Source organism: Ursus arctos, unplaced genomic scaffold, assembly GCF_023065955.2.
Source record: "Ursus arctos isolate Adak ecotype North America unplaced genomic scaffold, UrsArc2.0 scaffold_25, whole genome shotgun sequence".
Lineage (NCBI taxonomy): Eukaryota > Metazoa > Chordata > Mammalia > Carnivora > Ursidae > Ursus > Ursus arctos.
In genome coordinates this window covers 11,106,938-11,125,851 of record NW_026622930.1, presented here as the reverse complement: position 1 = coordinate 11,125,851, position 18,914 = coordinate 11,106,938, and the positions used below count along the sequence as shown (strand labels likewise).

The following is an 18,914-nucleotide window of genomic DNA, read 5'->3' as shown; positions in this document are numbered from 1 at the left end:
GGTTGTGTACTACAGAATATTAATTGTCCTCCAGTATTCCCTCTTCTTTTAGAAGTGGTTCTTTCAGAACCACTCCCAATGGCTCCCCAGCCTCCCTTTCAACAAGGTGTGTCTGTGTGCCTAAGGTCTAGCCAACGGGGTTGTGAGAAGTGATCAGGCAGGTTCTGTATCGTTATCCTTACAAAGAAGCTGCTTGGCCTCCATCTACCCTTTGCCCCCTTTGCCATGGTGGAGAGATATCAGGAACTGAAGTAGCTTGGTATCAAAGACGGAAGTCTCGTATCGAGAATAGCAGAGCCACAGCACTGTTTACTTCGGGGCTGGTGTATGTGAGCGAAACGAGATCCCGTTTTACCCCACTGTATTTTAGGGTCTTTTTTTCCAACAGCGTATCCTAACCTAACTAATCCAGCCCAAAGGCCAAAGATGAGATCAAGGGACGGGAGGTTTTTTCCTTCTCTAATTCTTCATTGTGCCTACCACGTGCCCGGCACTATGCCAGGAACTGACGTCAAAGGTGAGCAGGAGGCAGACCAGACACCACAGAGCTCAAAGGGTAATGAGACAGAAGGCTCTAAAGATAAAAATGTCAGCCTTCTGTGATAAGTGTTGATGTGGAGGCAGAGAGGAGGGAGCCATCACCTCAGGTCCTAAAAGGTAAGGAAGTTTGGCAGGCCATAGAGGAGAGAGTGGGATGGTACTTGAGAGGCATTCCAGGGAGAGCTAACAGTATGTGAGAAATCATGAGACAAGGGGAATCATGGGCATTTGGGCAAAACAAGCTCTAGGCCCACCTTTACCATTCACTTGCCATGTGGCACCTTGGAGGCTCACTCTAACATCCGGGGTTTCATTTTCCAAATCTACAAAGTAGAATCAAAACTTCCGTTCAGGGCACCTGGGAGGCTCAGCCAGTTAAGCGTCTGCCTTCAGCTCAGGTCAAGATCCCAGGACCCTGGGATCGAGGCCCATGTTGGGCTCCCTGCTCAGCAGGGAGTCTGCTTCTCCCTCTCCCTCTGCTTCTTCCCCCACTTGTGCTCTTGCTCGCTCTCTCTCAACTAAATAAATAAAATCTTAAAAACAAAAACAAAAAAACCTTCTGTTTTACCTTAGGCCTAGGCGTGCCGTAAGGGCTCAATGATGAACATTTGGAAGAACTATAAAGCAAAGTGCAAGTACTAGTTACTGGCATTGTCATTTTAGAAACCTAGTTTGGGACATTTTTGCTGGTTGGCTATGCTCAGTTTCATGGGGTAAACAGGATCAGGCTCCTGGAGAACTTGGGTCTTTGCAAGGGTGCCAGGGGCTCTGAAATTTCCCTTGAGAGAAATCCACTCAGCTTGGGAAGCAGTTCCACTTTCTTCATGGCAGTTGGGCAGTGCATAGCAAGAGACTTAAAAATATCCATTTTCTTTGAGGAATTCACCTACTGTTACATGAAATCATTGTAAATGCCACAGGGGTGTGTATATAAGACTGTTCTTTCACACAGCAAAAACAGAAACAAACAAACCAGGAAACCTATCCGTATATTAGTCAAACAAATTGTGGCACACGATAAATTGTGGTGGGCCGCTCTACTCAGGACACGGTAAGTCCGCATGATAGGGCTCTGGAGAGGAATCTGCAGCCCATTCAGGGTGACCCCACATCAGAAGGACCTGGTGCATGTAATCTGTTCGCGCTCAGCTGAGCTCTTTCGCTGGGAACTGCCCTTTACAAAGGGAGCCACCTCAACAAAGACTATAGAATACTGTATATACTTTAAAATCACTGATGCTTATGTCTGGGTGGTGTCAGTATGGCGTTTTCCTGCATTTCTGTGCATTTTCCAAGTTTTTGAGATGGACTGTGTGTTACTCTTCGGCTATATTTTCCAGGTCCTTTTCACCCTATGTCCTTGTTATTTCTTGAACATGCCAGGCACATTCCTTCTACCGCACATTTGCACTAGCCATTCCCTCTACCTGGAGCCCCCTGCCCCCACACACGTGCCACCTCCCTCCTCCTCACCTTCAGATCTTTGCTGAAACATCACCTCTTTGGTCAAGACTTCTAAGACTCACCCCATTTAAAACATAGCCCGGCCCCTCCCCCACACACCCATCCCCCTTCCTTCCTTCATTTTTGTCTATAACACTTGTTCCCACCTGACAACTGAATATTTCACCTCTTTACTTATTCATTGTCTGTCTTCACCCTTTAGAATGTAAACTCCATAAGAATGAGATCTTTGTCTGTTTGTTCACTGCTGTATCCTCAGCACCTAGATTAGCTGAGTGCTGTTCTAGGGTGTTCTAAGCACATAGTAGGTGCTAAACAAACAGTGGCTGAACCTAAGAATAAATACATGAAAAGAATCATTTCAGCGTCCTCTGAGCTCCCACCAGGTCTTCCTTTAGGGGCAGGAGTGGGCACAGGGTGGGGCAGGAAGTAGGGAATAGCAGCGGCAGATGTGGGGAGAGCGTCACAGGAAGGAGGTTCTGGGCAATACCAACTGATGCCAAACCCTAGCCCAGATACCGGGCTTGCTATGACACTGGGATCAGGTGGCAAAGGGCTTCCAGTGTATCATCCAGGTTGGGAGCAACAATGCAGCCAGGGCAGAGGGACACAAACCAAGAAACCAACCTGACACACAAAACACCCAAATGTTGAGAACACTCAAAGAGACGGGAGACACAGTGGATTGCCAGCAGCAAGAAGGTGATCCTAAGGGGCTGAACTAGGGCTAATGAGTCCAAGTTACAACTCCTATTTTGGTTTGATATCAAGAGCTGTCCCCCATTCCTGCCTCACGCCCCACCCCCCATGAGAGCTGTCCAAATCGGCCAGAGCCTGGAATTCACTCATTCATCCCTGGCTCGACTTTTCCATCAGTATGTTCAACAGTTATCTATTAAATACGTTTACTCTGTGCCAGCTGCCGCACTCGGCGCTGTGAAAGCAATGGTGACCAAACATTTTCAAATAAATACATACATACACTATTACAAATTGTGAAGGCACAAAACTGGGTTGTCAGAGAGAGAGAGGCCTTCCTCAAACAGGGGGTCGGGGGGCGTCTCTAGGACTCCCGAGATATTTGAGGGAGCCCCGAGTGGTGAGCAAGCCTCCAGATTCTATCAGGGGAGAGGCGTCCCCGCAAAAGGAACCTCAGGAGCATGAAGTGGCGCTCTAGAGCTGGTAGGGACCTCAGTGTACGTTGGAGGAACAGGCGGCCCAGAGACTGGGAGTGATTTGCCCACGGACACAGCAAGTCTGTGGAACCTTCGAGGGGCGGAGGGTCAGCCGAGGCCTCTTGCCACCTCCTGGAAGCCAAACAACCGCCTTGCAGCCAGACCCAAGAGCTGTGAGCGGCGGAGACCAAAAGCGAGAGGCGTGACACTGAGGGCGGAGCGAGCTGCGGCCGGACCCCCCAGGGGGGTAGGAAAAGGGGGGCAGGGGCGGTCCCGATGACGTCATTTCCGGGGTCGGGGGTATATAAATTCCTGCAGTACCAGAGCCCAGTGAAGAGAGGCTGGTGGGTGGACCGACAGACGGACGCAGACGGGGAAGCTGAGCCCTCCGCCCACAGTCCGCGCCAGCGCCGCTACAACCCGCTCCCAGGTCGCCCGTCCACCCAACCCTCGCCAGGGTGCCTGCAGTTCCCGGCCCCAGACCGCCGCCAGCGGATCCGCGCCTCGGGTTCGCCATGCGCTCCGCCGCTGTTCTGGCGCTTCTGTTCTGCGCCGGGCAAGGTGAGCGAGCGCGGGGTCTCGTGGGAGAGGGTCGTCGGCGCCCCTGCCTGCCCTGAAGTCCAGACACCGCGCAGAGCCGCGCGCCCCTCGTCCCTCCCCTCCGGCGCTGCAAGTTTTCAGCACCGCGGACAGCGCCTCTGCCTCCCTGCTGACCCCGCAGAGTGGCCTCGGCCCCAAACCCGAACACCGGACTCCGTGGGGGAGGACTCCCAGGCGCCCCCCACCCCACATCTGGGCTCGACGTCTCGACTGCATCTGGGCCAGTTCTGGCTCCGTGCCATGGCTGGCCAAGGTCATTGGGGGAGATGGGAGAACCCTTGCTGGTTCCCACTCTTTCTCTTTCTCTTCCATCCTCCTGCTCTCCCCATCCTTCTGCCCTTGGCTTCTATCTCTCCGTATTCTCTCTCACAATCCTCCTTCTCCTCGTCTCTTTCCCCACACCTCTGGGGTCTCTCTTCCTTTCCCTGCTTCCTTCTCCACCCATCCCACTCAGCCGCTGGCCTTGTTTTCATAGCACTAGACTTCACCTCTCCCCCGCCCCAGAGCAGGAGCTCTCCCAAAGGAGCGTTAGAGAGCTCAGTGCAGCCTCTGGGGACCATCCCCGTGGGGGCAGCAGCCAGGGAAGGGAAACAAAATCAATCCCAGCATCTCATTGGGTGGGGGCAATTTTGAGGGGGAGCACTGGGGTGAATGGGCCCCCTCTAAACCCAGTCAGGAAGGACTGGGCTCTCCCCTCGGAGAAGAAGAGTCACCCCATCTCTCTCTTTTTCTTTCCAGTCATTGCCCTTCCTGTGAACAGCCCTATGAATAAAGGGGACACTGAGGTAAGAAGGGGTATGGGGATGTCCCGGGATGGTGGGTAGGAGACTCTGGTGGACACCTCACAGTCAGGTTTCAGGCAGCTGCAGGAGTGAGTCTGGCCTAAAGCCAAGAGCCAGCACTGCGGCTGCTGAGCCTGGGGACAGCTTGCAAAAGAAGATATCAAAGATTGCTAGATTTCCCTGCCATCCTGCTGCGGGGACTTCCCCATCTTCCTCTGAGCTAGGTATGCTGCCGATGGGGTCTGTGGCTTAGCTACTGGGCCCGGGTGCCGGGCCTATAGCCTTGAACACTCCGAATCTGAAAGGCTCAACCTGAGCTGCTGGGGGACACTTCTCCGTGGTTGTGGGTTGTCGCTGTCCACAGACCTGCAAGGACGGTCTTCACTTCTCTGGCTCTGGTCTCCCTCTTTGATCTTCCCCTCCTTCCAAGGCTCTGCTAGCAACCCCCCACCCCCACCCCATAGGCGCTCAAGCCCTGGCTCTCCCAAAGGACCACAACGAAAACACTCTTGATCATGGCTTCTGCACACAGGGTCCTGGCCATTTGGGGCTGATAGTGGATGTCACCCAGAAAAGGGCCTTAGGAGATACTCGTAGGGGGCTCTGCAGCCAGCGAGACACTCTGTTGGGTGTATATTTGGAATTCATTCATGTCTGGGCTGGGGCTGTTTTTCCAGTCTCTGGTGCTCGCAGATACCCCTACTTGCAACCCAGAGAAATTTCTACCCTCACCTTCTCAGGTGCTGTTTTCTTCCGTTCTGGAGAGGCTATGGTTCAACTCAAAACATCAAAGCAATTCCAACCTCTGTTTGCTCAATTATATTTTCTGTGTTTTATTTGCAGACAGGCCTGTATATAAGCCTCTACTGCTCTTATACTATGTGGTCTTGGTAAAATTCATTAACTTCTCTGAGCTTTCCCTTTTCCCATCTATAGTATTTCCCTTGAAGGAAGTTGTGAGAGTAGGAATCATAGACGTAAGGAACCTGGCAAATAGCAGGTTCTCAGTTAATGGGCACCTAGAGCTTCCCTTCTGAGCTCCTTATTATTCTTGGGACCCACACCCAATTCCTCTCTCCCAAAATCTGTCCTCATGGACTGGTGATTACTTGACATTCCCAGCATAAGGTCCACGGTTGCAGGGGGATGCAGGGTATAGGCTACAGGGTCCTTCTTACCAGATCCTTTATGGGAGACACTTCGGTCCCCATACTCTACCCAGCAGCTTGGGGTCAGGAGCACCATAACAGCTGGTGAAGACCTAAATATTCCATCCTGCAATGCCGTGACTACTGTATAGACTGTTTGCCAGTTTGATATCCTGAATTTTTAGATGGGGTGCTTTGGCATCCCATAGGCCCTGCCTGCCACCCCCTCACTCCCCACCAGCATTGCCTGATGCGTTTCTGACATCTCCTGCTTTCCTGCCCTGCTCCAGGCAGCTAAAGCAGGTTGAAAGTTGTGACTCCCTCCCTTGGTGTGTGTGGCACTTCATGCTTTGTAGAGTGCTTTCCCGTCTGTTTCTGATCACCCTGGGAGGGGAGTTGGGAAAGTCTTCTCACTCTCATTGTACAAATGAGAAAACTGAGGCTCAGAGAGGTCAAGTCATGTGTCCAACATCACTCAGCTAGGATACTGCACTGCAGTTGGCACTACCTTCAAATATCCATTGATCAGCTGCCTGGTTATCCACAGCACCTTGCTGGGCACTGGATAAAACTTTCAGAGATTTGGCTGCTGTTGGCCTGGGATGGGCACCCAGATATAGCTGATGTGTGCCCACGTCTAGCCACAGGATTCATCCCATGGGGGAACATAGAGCCAGACCGTGAGGCTGTCACTCCCTGCATGTGATAACACCATGGATTTTAGGAGACAGTGATCCAAGTTCTGTTGCCAGGCAGGGTGGAGCCAGGGAAGGTCTTTGTTCTCTGAGCGGTCCAGAAATGCTTCCTGGAGATAGTTGACTTTTGGGGCATCTGCAAGACTAAAGTACTTCTGCAAGACATACCTTCATGCCAGGAGCACTTGGTACCAGGTACTCACCCCCACCATGTCCCATCTTAGAGGGGCAGCTGCTGGCCAGATGATTAGAGCGCCTGACACGTGGTAAACACGGTATCAGGGGTTTCTATTATTGCTCTTATTGTCTGGCTAAAAATGCAGAGCTGTGCCCCTGAGACAGGCATCCATGGACTCCAATGACAAAAGCAAATGCCCCAATATGCTCATTAGAAATTTGCTCTGGAGCCCCGAGAGCTGAGCCCCATACACAAACCAGCCCCAAACTGCCCCCACTCTCTTCCTAGGTGATGAAGTGCATCGTTGAGGTCATCTCCGACACGCTCTCCAAGCCCAGCCCCATGCCTGTCAGCCAGGAGTGTTTCGAGACACTCCGAGGAGGTACATATGGGCAAGGCTGGGGGTGGGGGGAGGGCCTACTGCCTGTGGGGCTGGGAGGTGAGGGTATGGGTGTGTGGCTTTGGGCAGAATCCAATGATTTAATTCAATAGTCACCGATCAAGTGCCTGTCCTGGCCAGACCTGTGCTAGTGTCAGAGTGGTCTAGAGAAATGAGGCGGTCACAGCCCCTGTGCTCCTGGAGTTACAGACTAGCAGATGCAACGGATAGGAACACCATTGACTAGAATTCTGGGCAGAAGGAAAGCAGGCCTGGAACGGCAAGCCACTGTGTCCACCCTGTGGACAGAGATGTTGCGTTGCCATATCCCCAGAGCCAAGAACAGTCACCGGCTCCTGGCAGACAATCTATGGGTTTGTGATGAATAAAGGAGTGTTGTAGGTGGGCACAGGGGCAAGGACAAAGTCTTTCCAACCAAGCAGTCAAGTTCTGCCCAGCTGTTGGAGGGATCCACCATTAGCACTGGGGTTGGACTTTCAGAGAGAAGTTGGAAATCAATAGATAGAAAAATCAAGAGATGGTAGTCCAGGTGGAGTAGACCCTCGAGCAGACGCGGAGATGGGAAAACGTGGGGCGGAGACATGCCTACCTCACCTGAGGGCCTGCCATCTCTCGGGCGAGGTCTGTGGGCCGGGCCGGCGGGGGTGGCTGACCTTTCTGAGGCGGTAGGAAGCGCTGGCTCCCTGGGAAGGAGGCCATCTCCAACGTGGTATCTCAAGACCTGATCTTGAGGCCGCTACCCAGGTTTTGAGTTTCCAAAATAAATTCCTTGTGCTCAGCTGAAAATACTGATGGTGATCTTTCTCAGCTCTTCTCTGGAAACCACCCATAACGACTCTCCTTCATTGCAGATGAGCGGATCCTCTCAATCCTGCGACATCAGAATTTGCTGAAAGAGCTCCAAGACCTTGCTCTCCAAGGTATTTTCCAGTCCCCTGCATAGGAATCTGGGTAAATTCCAGTAAGTGAGAGAAAACCAGGGTGGAAGTTTGAGCAAGGTCCTAGTTTTCTCCCATTCGATTATTTCCTCGCAATTATAGAAAGGTGGGCTCCTCCCTGCTACCTGGTCCAATTTGTCATTGATGCGGTTAAAGAGATGAAGGCCCAGGGAGACTGAGTGACTTGTCCAAGGTCACACAGTAAGTTAAGGACATGCCAAGACCAGATGCAGCTCGCCTAATACCCCGCCAGCTCTGGGGATCAGTCATTTCAGTGGGGGCACTTTTAAGAGTAGGTTGCAGAGAGGATGCCTTTCTTCTGTTAACTGAAGAGCAAACTGGTCTCCAAGAGAGAGGAAGGGCCCCTTTCCCCATGTGAGCTTCTGCTCAAGGAGTAGATGGGGGAAGCAAGGTCTTACTTGCCCCCAAAACAGACCAGACTTTCAGCATGTTTTAGACTACAAAGTAGGTCTTTCTCTAAGAGATTAAGAAAATCCACTGATACTCTCAGGGATGGAATGACTTTGTGCGGTAGTGAGCTCCTTGTCACTGAGGATATTCAAGCAGAGCTTGGACAGGAGGCCGGGCTGGAGAGTTAGGCTGATGTCATCCCACAGATGCCTGCCCCCCTGCCCCCGATTCCTTCCTGGGTTCATGGGAGGCACAGAGACAGATTCCCTGGCAAGTTGGAAAAGATGGGTTCTGGCCCTGCATCTGCCCCACGCTGATGCCCTGTGGGAAGTGGCTGCTTATCTGGGGGCAGGCCACTGGCCCCGGGCTTCTCCCTGGGCATGGGCCCTCCGTTGGGACTCTCGCATCTGCTTCCAAAGGAAGTGAGGGCCCATCTTCAGGGCAGGGCTTCGGTCTCGTGTGGGGTGGGGTGGGAGGCATGAAAGCTACTCCAGCTCTGGGAAGCCCCCACTCTGAGGCCCTTGGGACAGACCAGGCCACATGTGAGAAGGGAAGGCAAATGCCCGTCCCCTGTGGCTGCTGGGAGTGCGAGGTGAATGCCTGACACAGAGCGGGTGCTGGCCGGAGCCGTGGCTATTACCGCCTGTCTCATTCACCTCATCTTTGTTGACCCTGGTGGGGTTTTTTTTTTTAGCTTAACATTAAATATTTTATTGCAATATGTTAATTTAAAAATTAAATGTTGAATGACTAACGTATTACATTTAAATAATTAAATACAGCATCAACAGAGACTGTTCTAGGAGGACGTGTCCTGAAATGTCTGCAGACACACAGATGCGTGTGTAGTCAATAAGAGCAATAGCTTTGTGTCTGCCTGTCCGTCCATCCACCCAGCCATCCATCCACTCCCTCTTCTGCACTCTCAGAGTGACTTCTGCATAGCTCTGTCTTAGCGCTTCCCAGGCAGCAGCCCTGTCCTGTAGGTGAGCACCCGCTGCTTGGAGAGCTCCAGTTACCCAAGATCACATAGCGAGGAATGACCAGGAGGTGTGAACCGAGGTGTGCCCGAAATCTGGGCAGACTCCCTGGGCTGCAGCCGCCGCGGCAGGTGCCTCTGGCCACCCCAGAAATTCCCAGCGTGGGGGAAACCGCAGCAGCGCCTGCAGAGTTGGCCTGGCTGAGAGGCCATCATCTGGAACCAGGCACGGATGGGGACAGTCAGAGGACGTAGCAGCAGCCTGGGGCCAAGGCGGGGAGAGGAATGTGTGGATCACAGCAGCAGGGGGCAGCGCGGAGCTAGAGCTCAGGCACCTGCTTGGCCTTCTTCCAAGGACCTGAACCTACGGGGTCTGGGGGAGCAGGGCTTGCCCGGTTCAAGATTCCCCCATGAGGGGACGAGCAGTCACTGTCATCTCCCGCTGCAGGGTCCCCCTAGCTACCAGTAGGTGCTGAGGGGCCCCCACTCTCTGCTCCCACCCTTGGGACCCTCTGCTCCTCCTGAGTCTTCATCGCTGTCCGAGGCAGTGGGCAAGGCTTGCTCGCATTTCCCGGGTGAACGTGAGGGTGGAGAGGTGCTGTGGCTGCCTGATGGGCCCCGGCTGGGAGGGGGCAGGGCGAGCCAGCACTCACCCCCACCCCGAGCTCTTGCCTCCTTCGGCGTCTCATTAGGCCGGCTGGGAACATGACATGCCCAGTTTACGATAAGGAAATGGAAGCCTTCACTCTCACAAATACGCCGGGGCGGGCTTGGCCAAATGGGATTTTTTTCTCCTTTTCTTTCTTTTTTTTTTTCCCCTCCTTTTCTCATACCAGGTGCCAAGGAGAGGGCACATCAGAAGAAACACAGCAGTTTTGAGGATGGACTCTCAGAGGCCCTTGAGAAGCAGAATGACCAGGCCGAGCTGAAAGGTCAGTGCCGGCCAGTCTAGCCAGAGGCTGGGGAGAGAGGGGATAAGAACGGTAGTTACAAGATCAAAGATTCCTAGGGGTCAAGGAGCCCCTCCTGAAAGCACTGTAAGGTTCCTAGCTATCATGGCAATCTTCCCTGTACAAATGGGGAAACTGAGGCCCAGAGAGGTGTAAGTACCTCGTCCAAGGTAAACAGCGTTAACTGGAGATGTGAACCCGGGTCTATTTCACTACAGAGCCCTAGGCTTGTCCCGCCTGCCCACCACAGGGGCTCACGCTCAGGGCAGGAAGTCTCGGGCCCGGCAGGAGGGCAGGTTCAATGCTGGATTTTCCCAGAGGCCTCTGCAGCAGAACCACCCCCCCCCCCCCGCCCCCGGCACCTGTCCTGGGATTTGGTGATGCCACAGCAGAGTCCTGTGGCAGGAGGATCCCAGAAGAATAGGTCTCAATAACTGAATGAATCTGGATCATCTTTCATGAAGCCAGAGAGCATCTAAAGGTCAAAGAGATCATGGCTTAGGTCAAGGTCCAGTGTTCATCCCCCTGCCCGGAAACAGCCACAACTGCCCCCTCAGGGCCTGCTATCTGCATGTGGAAGGTGGGTGGATAGGCCAGTTTCTGGGACCAGCGATCTCAGTGGGCTTCCATCTGGGGCACCTGGAAGCTTTAATGGGGAGGCAGCCGTGTGTCAGTGCAAAGAGCACCCTGTACTTGGCATTTGGAGGCATGCGTTCAAGGCCCTGCTGCTTACCGGCTGTGAACATGGACAGGTCACCTGACCTGGCTGAGGGTCAGGGAGAGTTTCTGTAGACGGGATGGGAACACTCACCTGGGGTCCTGGACCAATGGTGGAATGTACTTGGTAGCACCGGGTTCAACAGCAATCATTCTAGTGCTGGGAGGGATTTTTACTGGTGAAAAGGCTATCTTCCGGGCAGCCACCAGAAAATGCCTTTTAATGACACCGTACAAGTAGGAATTGAGGGTTTCCACAGGACACTCAAGCCTCACGTGGAGGAGAGAATGAAGTTACAGTAATGGTGCCTCTTACACAGACAGGTTAAGGTCCTTGCCCAGGCTCACACAGCAATTCAGCTGATGTCCTAATTTTCAATTCCGGGGTCGTTTTCAAGGTTTCTTTTGTTTTGTTTTGTTTTCTACTCACTTCCTGCTTTAAGAAGTAGAATTCCAGAAAGAAACGTACACCTTTCGTACTCAGGTCAGACCCAGACACAGAGCAGGTTAAGCCAATCCTGCCATGAGTGTCTTCGGCAGACTTGACAGAAGCCAAAAGATACGACGACTGAGTTCTGAAATCAGGCTCTCGGGAGACCCCGTGTGCGGCCTGGTTCTCAGCGCCTGACTGTTGTCTCTGCAGAGGCGACGGAACAGGCGTCCTCCAAGGAGGCTGCGGAGGAAAGAGGGGATTCTAAAGAGACAGAGAATGGCGGAGACACAGATGCAGCCAGGCCCCAGGCCTCCCCAGAGCCCGGCCAAGGGTCCAAAGTCGAGGAGGACAGCCAGGCCCTGGGAGGGCAGGAGGCTGCCAACACCGACCCCCCAGACAACCTTCCCAACCAGAAACACCCAGGCCCACAGGCCGAGGAGGACAGCGAGAGCCTCTCCCAGGGCCTAGTGGACAGACAGAAGGGTCTGGGTGCAGAGCAAGGGCAGCAGGCAAAGCGAGACGAGGAGGAGGAAGAGGAGGAGGACGCAGAGGTTGGAGAGAAGGCTGTCCCTGGAGAAGAAAGCCCCACCGAGGCATTTAACCCCCACCCAAGCCTTGGCTACAAGGAGATCCGGAGGGGCGAGAGTATGTATGATGTCTGAGACCTTAACAAGTGTGTCAGGGAGAGGGGGAGGGTGGGAAGGAGGACCATGTCCACAACTGCGTTCCACCTTCACAACAACCCTGAAAGGTAGGTATTATCTCCAGATGGAAAACTGAGGCTCAGAGAGGTTGAATAATTTGTCCAAGGTCACACAGCTAATTTGTAGTAAAAGCTGAGATTCCAACCCAAGTCTGTCTGACTCCAAAACCCTGCATCTCCCACTATTCCTCATTGCCCCTCCCCTCCGACCCAGGAGATGAGAGGGGCTTTGCAATGTGGGGGAGTGGGTGGGTGGGCTTCGGGAGCAGAGCGACAGCATGACAGGTGAAAACAGGCTGGTCTGGGGACAGTGTCAGCTAGACCCAGGGTTTAGGAGAGCCCCTGGCTCCTCGCGACGGCCTTGTCGGGGTCTTCCCTCCCTCCTCAGCTGGATAGCCACCTGGATCAGGGGCTTCTCTGTGGGGAGGGCCCACAGAAGAGGCAGGCTCTGGCCAAGCCCCCTCTGAGCTTTGAGAGGGTCTTACAAAGCACGCTATCAAGATGGCTTTTTCCTCCAAGTGGAATCATGGACCCTGAGTGTGGTCTGTGGTCACAGCAATGGCCACAGAGAGGCCCCAGGGAGTGGCAGGGACCAGGGAGAGTCGTGGTCCCTCTTTCATTCCCCTGCTCTTTGTCCACCAGCTGCTCCAGGTTGGTCCAAGGCTCTGGCTGTGGATGGAGCCAGGAAGACTGGGGCTGAGGAGGCTCAGCCCCCCGAGGGGAAGGGGGAGCGGGAGCAGTCCCGGCAGGAGGAGGAGGAGCCGGCCGAGGCCCCTCGAGGCCTCTCCCGGGGCAGGAAGAACAGGGAGCTGGAGCAGGAACAGGAGGAGGAGCAGCTCTCCAAGGAGTGGGAGGAGGCCAAGCGATGGAGCAGGATGGACCGGCTGGCCAAGGAGCTGACAGCCAAGAAGCGGCTGGAGGGGGAGGACGAGGACGATGACCCTGACCGCTCCATGAAGCTCTCCTTCCGGGCCCGGGCCTATGACTTCAGGGGCCCTGGGCTCCAACTGCATCGAGGCTGGAGGCCGTCCTCCCGGGAGGACAGCGTGGAGGCGGGCCTGCCCCTCCAGGTGCGCAGCTACCCGGAGGAGAAGAAGGAGGAGGAGGGCAGCGCCAACCGCAGACCAGAGGTTGGTATGGGGCGGGCGCCAGCCCCAGGCCAGGCCTCCAGAATGGGCGCCCCACTACACGTGCAGCCCCTGCCCCCACTGAGGGGACACAGTCAGTCCCCGTGGGTCTGAGACCGGAGAGGCACACAGACAGGGGGCTCTCGGGAGTAGGGCACAGCTGGGGCAGAGCTGGGGCAGGGGTGGGGCGGGGGGGAAGGGTGGGTCAGCAGGGGACAGGTGAAGCCTGGCTAGCAGGCAGGCGGGAGAGGGAAATGTTCAGATCAAGTCATGGGAGCAGGAGAGGTGGGGAAGCCCATCCCTGGGGCACTGAGTCTCTGTCCCAGGGGTGACAGGACCTCGCGGGTTTGGGAGTAGAGCAAGAGTGGAGCTGTGGACAGAGGGAGCTTGGAAAGGAAAGGACCTGGCAGGGTGTGGTCTGAGGGTGAGGAGGGAGAGCCAGGAGGGCCTGGGAGGAGGGGCCGTGAAAGAACAGGCTGCATCCTGGGAAGCCCCTACAGTCAGGTTGATCCCCCAGCTTCCTCTCCTGGCCTCCAGGCAGCCCAGGCACACCCTCCTTCCAGGTTTAGACACTGCCTCCCTCCCCTGGGGCAGGGCCAGGGCCAGCAGGACCTCAGCACCTGGTGGTGAGTGGGTGAGGGAGGCACGGATGCGCCCGAAAACCTGGGTTCTGCCTCTTCCTAGCTGTGTGACCCTGGGTGGGTTACTGCCCTTCTCTGAGCCTCTTTGATTCCCCCATTTGAGAAATGGGGATAAGGAGTGCTTTCTGCTTACCTTATTATGATGTCAGAAGACACATGACCTTTCAAAAACTGGCCATGTCCAGGGATGCTTGGTTGGCTCAATGGGGTGCTGGGACATAGCCCCCAGAACTGAGGAGGTGCAAGGTAGGGTCCCTGGCAGGCTGGCAACACCACCTTGGAGCTGGAGGAGCCCTGAGGGGTCCATGGTTCAGGCCTCAGTGCCCAGCTAGGAATGAGGGCCCCACAGGGGCTGGGACCTCTCCATAGCCCCGTGCTCTCTGCCCACCCAGAGAAGGATGTGGCGCCTTCCTCGGGTCCCAACCCTCTCTCTGCGCTGGGACCAGGTTTTTGGCAGCCTGAGAGGAAGAAGACTCCTTGGCAGCTGGAGCTAGGTCATCTGTCAGTGTCCCCAGGAGACTGCCCTCCACTCCCAGCTCCGGACCAGGATAAGCCTGGGCACGTTTGTTCACCCTCTTCCCCAACTGCAGAAGCTGGAGAGAGCAAGGGGCTGTGAGGTGCTGCCGGCTTCCCTTCTCCACAGGCAGAGGGAGCCCTGGACTGCAGGGCGGAGAAACGGAGACCCCAGAGCCATTGGACAGGACAGGGCAGGGGCCTCCCCCGCCCAGCCCGAGGGTCTTCTTACAAATGCTCCAGCATCACAGAGTTCATGCCCCCGGGGCTACTCCCAGACAGAAGGCTCTAGGGTCCCTATTTCCATGACAACCACTGTCCCCAATGGGTGTCCTCCACAGCCTGGCATCCAGCAGGGACCCCGCGAAGACCACCCTCCCCAGGTCAAGACCAGGTGTGGGGGCATGGCCTTCCCTGTCTCCTGCTCCGAGTCCCAGGCCATGGGCTTGCAGCCATCAGTCCTGCCTCGGGGGTCCTGGAAGCTTTCTGAGGCTGGAGCACAGAGCAGGCTCCCAGAAGGGTCCTCTGCCCTGAACCACCCTGGCAGCAAGGGCTGGGGGCCCTGCAGGACTGGGACCCAGGATCCAGGCCCAGCCCTCAGCAGGTAGAGGCAGGGCAGCTCTCACCCCCTCGTCTGTGCCAAAGGCCCATGGCCCCTCAGGCAGGGAAGCCTGGCCTCGCCCTTGGGGCCACTGTCACAGTCTAGCCTTGGGGTGAGAGGCCTGGGAGGAGCACTGGAGGGCTATGGGGCTTCATTTTCCACGTGTCTGCCCAGAGCCATCCAGGAAGAGGTGGGTCTGGATCAGAGGCCACCAGGGGTGGTATGGGGTCAGGGCCCCTGTTCCCCCCTCCATTTCTTCTGTGCAGTAACCCTCGGTAATCCCAGTAGGGCAGCATCTCTGTCCCCCTATGAATGACGGCCCTAAGGCTGAGAGAGGCAAAGCCACCTGCCGGAGGCCACACAGTAGCTAGCGGCACAACCAGTCTGGCAGACTGAACCTTCCACACCGCCCGCCCGTCCCTGCATGACCCTTGATGTTCTCTCCTAGGACCAGGAGCTGGAGAGCCTGTTGGCCATCGAGGCGGAGCTGGAGAAGGTGGCCCACCAGCTGCAGGCGCTGCAGCGGGGCTGACACACCGGCTGGGCCCCCGCCAGCCAGGGCCCCGAGGCAGCCAGTGGTCCTGGCTCTGTTGTCCCCTTTGCAGGTCCTGGCCAGACGGCCCGGGCGCTGCTTCTGGCAGAGAGGCTGCTCCCAGCCTGCCCAAGCCCAGGCCACCCTGTCGCCCCCTCGCTCCTTTCCTCCTGCTCTTGACTCCGACCCCAGTGCAGCCCTCTGCAGGGCAGAGCCACCCCCCCCCACGACTTTAAATGGTGATCTTTTCTCTCTGGACACAGGCAGCTTTCTAGAAGTTTCCTTTCCATTATCAGAGCCATTGGGCACAACTGCAATAACTTCTGGCCTTTAGGTGAAAGCTGAGAACTCCTGACTGTAATATATTCTGTACAAAATTTAAGGAAAAATAAATCTGCTCTGGGCTTTCTGGTTTCTGTCGCTGTTTCCCTCCCTTGACTCAGTGGATGGGGTAGGGTGGGGTGGGGTGGATTTGGGCAAAGGGTCGAGGAAAGTTAATTTCCCTGGCGTGACTCCTTTCTGGGCTATTTTTAGCCATGGGACTCTGGGCAAGTGCCTTTGCTCCTCTGAACATCAGTTTCTTCATCGGTAAAATGGGGGGAATATGTATTATTTCCTCCTAAGACGGTGATGAGCAAGGCCCAGGCAGCCTGGACCCTAAAACCATTATGACGACGATACAAGTCCTTTGAAGGAAGGGTCTTGGCAGGTCTAGGCCTCGCCTATGAGGCTGGGGAGGGGGCTGCCCAGCGCTGCCACCAACCATCCCAAGGCACAGAGGAATGCCTTCCGCAGCTGGTGTCATAAGGCGTTTATTTCTTCGCACGTTTCAAGGGTGCACTCCACCCCTGACAATTACAGAAATCACACACACAACACCGAACTGTATTCCACTAGGCGTCAGATACCAAAACATCCGCTACCACGACGAGTTAAACAAAGAGAACACGGGGTCACCTTGTCCCTGAAATAACCCATCCCAAAGATGGCCACCTGTGCTGTCATAATCACGTGGAACACAAAGCCCAATCGAAAGAGCTGGAGGACGACGTTTCCTGGCTTTTCCAGAAGCAGTGGTTTTATATACAGTATGTGCAGAGAAACATTGTACGTATGGACGGACACGAATCAAGTACAAGGCCGCTTGGGATTCTGGGAAATGTTGCTTGTTGCTTGTGTGAACAGGATCGGAGCGTTAGCACTTGTCACAAAGCACGGGTGTCACTAGGACTAGAACTGCCAGATTTTGGGTGAAGTCACTATGGGAGAAGCTTTTTGAGAGAAAACAGATGTTGAAGAGGAGCGATCCCACAGATAGCCCTGAAGAGGTCAGCCAGGCTGTGGGGAAGGGACAGCCCCCCAGCCCCCCCCCAAGCTGTCGGTCATGGATATGTCTGAAAGTAAAGGGGAAACGCAACCATTTCTGGAAAAGGCCCCAAGGTGGTCTGGGTAGGGCCGGGTGGTCAGAACCAGAAGGAAGAGTCCCCGGGTCCGACCATGCTCTGTCCTGTGTGGGGGGTGGTGGTATCACTCCGAGATCCCAGTGGCGACACTGCTCAGCGAGAGGGAAGAGAGGCACAGGCCCTTCCTCAGGGAGGGCAGGACCAGCGGGAGCACCGCTGGTCTGGAGCCTTAGCCACAACACATCAGACTCAGGCACAGGTAGGGCAGGGCGAGGTGCGCGACATCAGGGTGCAGCCAGGCTGGCCGAGGAGGAAGCAGCCCCAAAACTTCGTCAAGATCGGCACACTTCCCTGCCCCGTGGTAAGCCACGGCGGAGGGGGCTGTTGCCTTCAGGACAGCCAGCGTGCAGCTCAAGGTTTCCGCAGCTCCGCGCAAGGGCCTGTGGAGGGCAACGGGTTGTCGGGGATCCCGCCGGGTGAATGGTCACTGTCTAGGGGACGGGAGAGGCCAATGCAGACCCCAGGCACACGAGCGAAGCCATTTGTCAGCTGCATGGCCAGTGGGCGGCGCGAGTGCCCGAGCCAAGGATAAGCTTCCAGATTAGGACAAGGACATGCAGTGTCCCTTGGTCTCAGAGTGGCCACGTGGCAGGCAACGGCGGCGTATCCCCTTGGCTGGAAAGCTCGTTTCTTGCCGTGGGCCTTCAACCTTCCACGAGGCCCACCTGGCAGGCTTCTGGGTAGAGAGGAACTCTTTTTCCAAGTTGTTCTCTCCATCGTTGACGGAGGCCCACTTAAGGCATGTGCCATAAACTCCTCGGGGGCCCAGCTCTGCCTGCCTCCTCCGGGTTATGCCGGGCGGCTCCAGGCCCGGCCCGCCCACCATGCCCTGCAAACCGACACGTCCGTGAATGCCGACGGCAAGGAGGCTACACCAGGACACTCCCCTGGACCCTCTTGAAGAGGTTAGATATCAAGAGCCTGCACTCAGTCAGGTCCTGATGTCTGTGGAATCCCATTCTAGAATCGAAGCATCTGTGCGCAGAACCTAGCCCCAGGCCTCCGCTCCAGGTTGCCCAGGGCAGAGACCTCGCAAGTGACCCTCCGGACCTACCCAGGGCCTCAGCTGAAATGCGGCCCTGGCACTTGCTCCTGGAGCCCTGGACATCAGGAGTGCGTCCAGCAGCTCTGGCCACCGCCGACCACCAAGACAGGTGCACATGGAGGGGACTACAGACCCCTCCATGCACACCACCCAGCAAACAGACGCTTGGGAATGAGAGTCCTAGCCTCCCTCAGGACTCTGGCAGGTCCCAAGCGATACACATCAACTCCGGCAGACGCCTCCCAGGGGCCCTGATCCGGGGGCCACACCAGCAACCTCTGGGGAAGAGGCTGCTACGGCTGGGTGCATTTTAGTGGCTCCTTCCCTGATGCAGAAAACACAAGCCCTGAGGGGAAATGAACTCCCGGGAGAGTGACCCCAGCCGACAGAGGAGTGAAGGTCGCTGGCTGGTGCCTCTCCACCCCCGATGACCCCGCTCCCCGTCTCTGCTCCTGAAACCCCTCTATCAGAGATGGCCAGTATTTGCTGGACGGCAATCAGCAGCCCGGGCAGGAGTGGCCTGCTCGCCCCCGCAGCCGGCCTTCCCTCTTCCTCCACCTGCTGCTCCCAGGTCTTTATGGAGGGAAACCCCACCTCTCGGTTTCCGCTCCTAGAAGCGGTCTCCTTGCTTGCCACCTGCACTGAGGCCAGTGGGGAACAGTTACTGGATCTGTGGGCCCTGGACCAGAGCACGTGTGACCCTGGGGCGTGGCCCTAAGTTACACAGGAACACGATATGGCCAGGGACCCCGGCACTGGGGGGTCACACTGCACCCTACCCCCTCACCCGTTCTTGAGGCAGATCGGGACTAGAATTTCACGACAGACCAGGAGAACGACAAACTTTCAATAACATTTGTAAACACGTGTGAAATGCAG

The 18,914-nt window shown here is 55.9% G+C and overlaps 1 protein-coding gene across 1 annotated transcript; it reads left to right on the top strand.

The window, feature by feature from the left end:
- The first annotated feature begins 3,528 nt into the window (after positions 1-3,528).
- Positions 3,529-15,933, top strand: CHGA (chromogranin A). Its single transcript, XM_048219882.2, has 8 exons — positions 3,529-3,740; positions 4,518-4,564; positions 6,871-6,964; positions 7,834-7,902; positions 10,147-10,242; positions 11,621-12,055; positions 12,756-13,243; positions 15,444-15,933. The coding sequence occupies exons 1-8, from the start codon at positions 3,695-3,697 to the stop codon at positions 15,525-15,527; spliced, it is 1,359 nt and encodes a 452-aa protein (XP_048075839.1). The 5' UTR covers positions 3,529-3,694; the 3' UTR covers positions 15,528-15,933.
- The last annotated feature ends 2,981 nt before the right edge of the window (positions 15,934-18,914 follow it).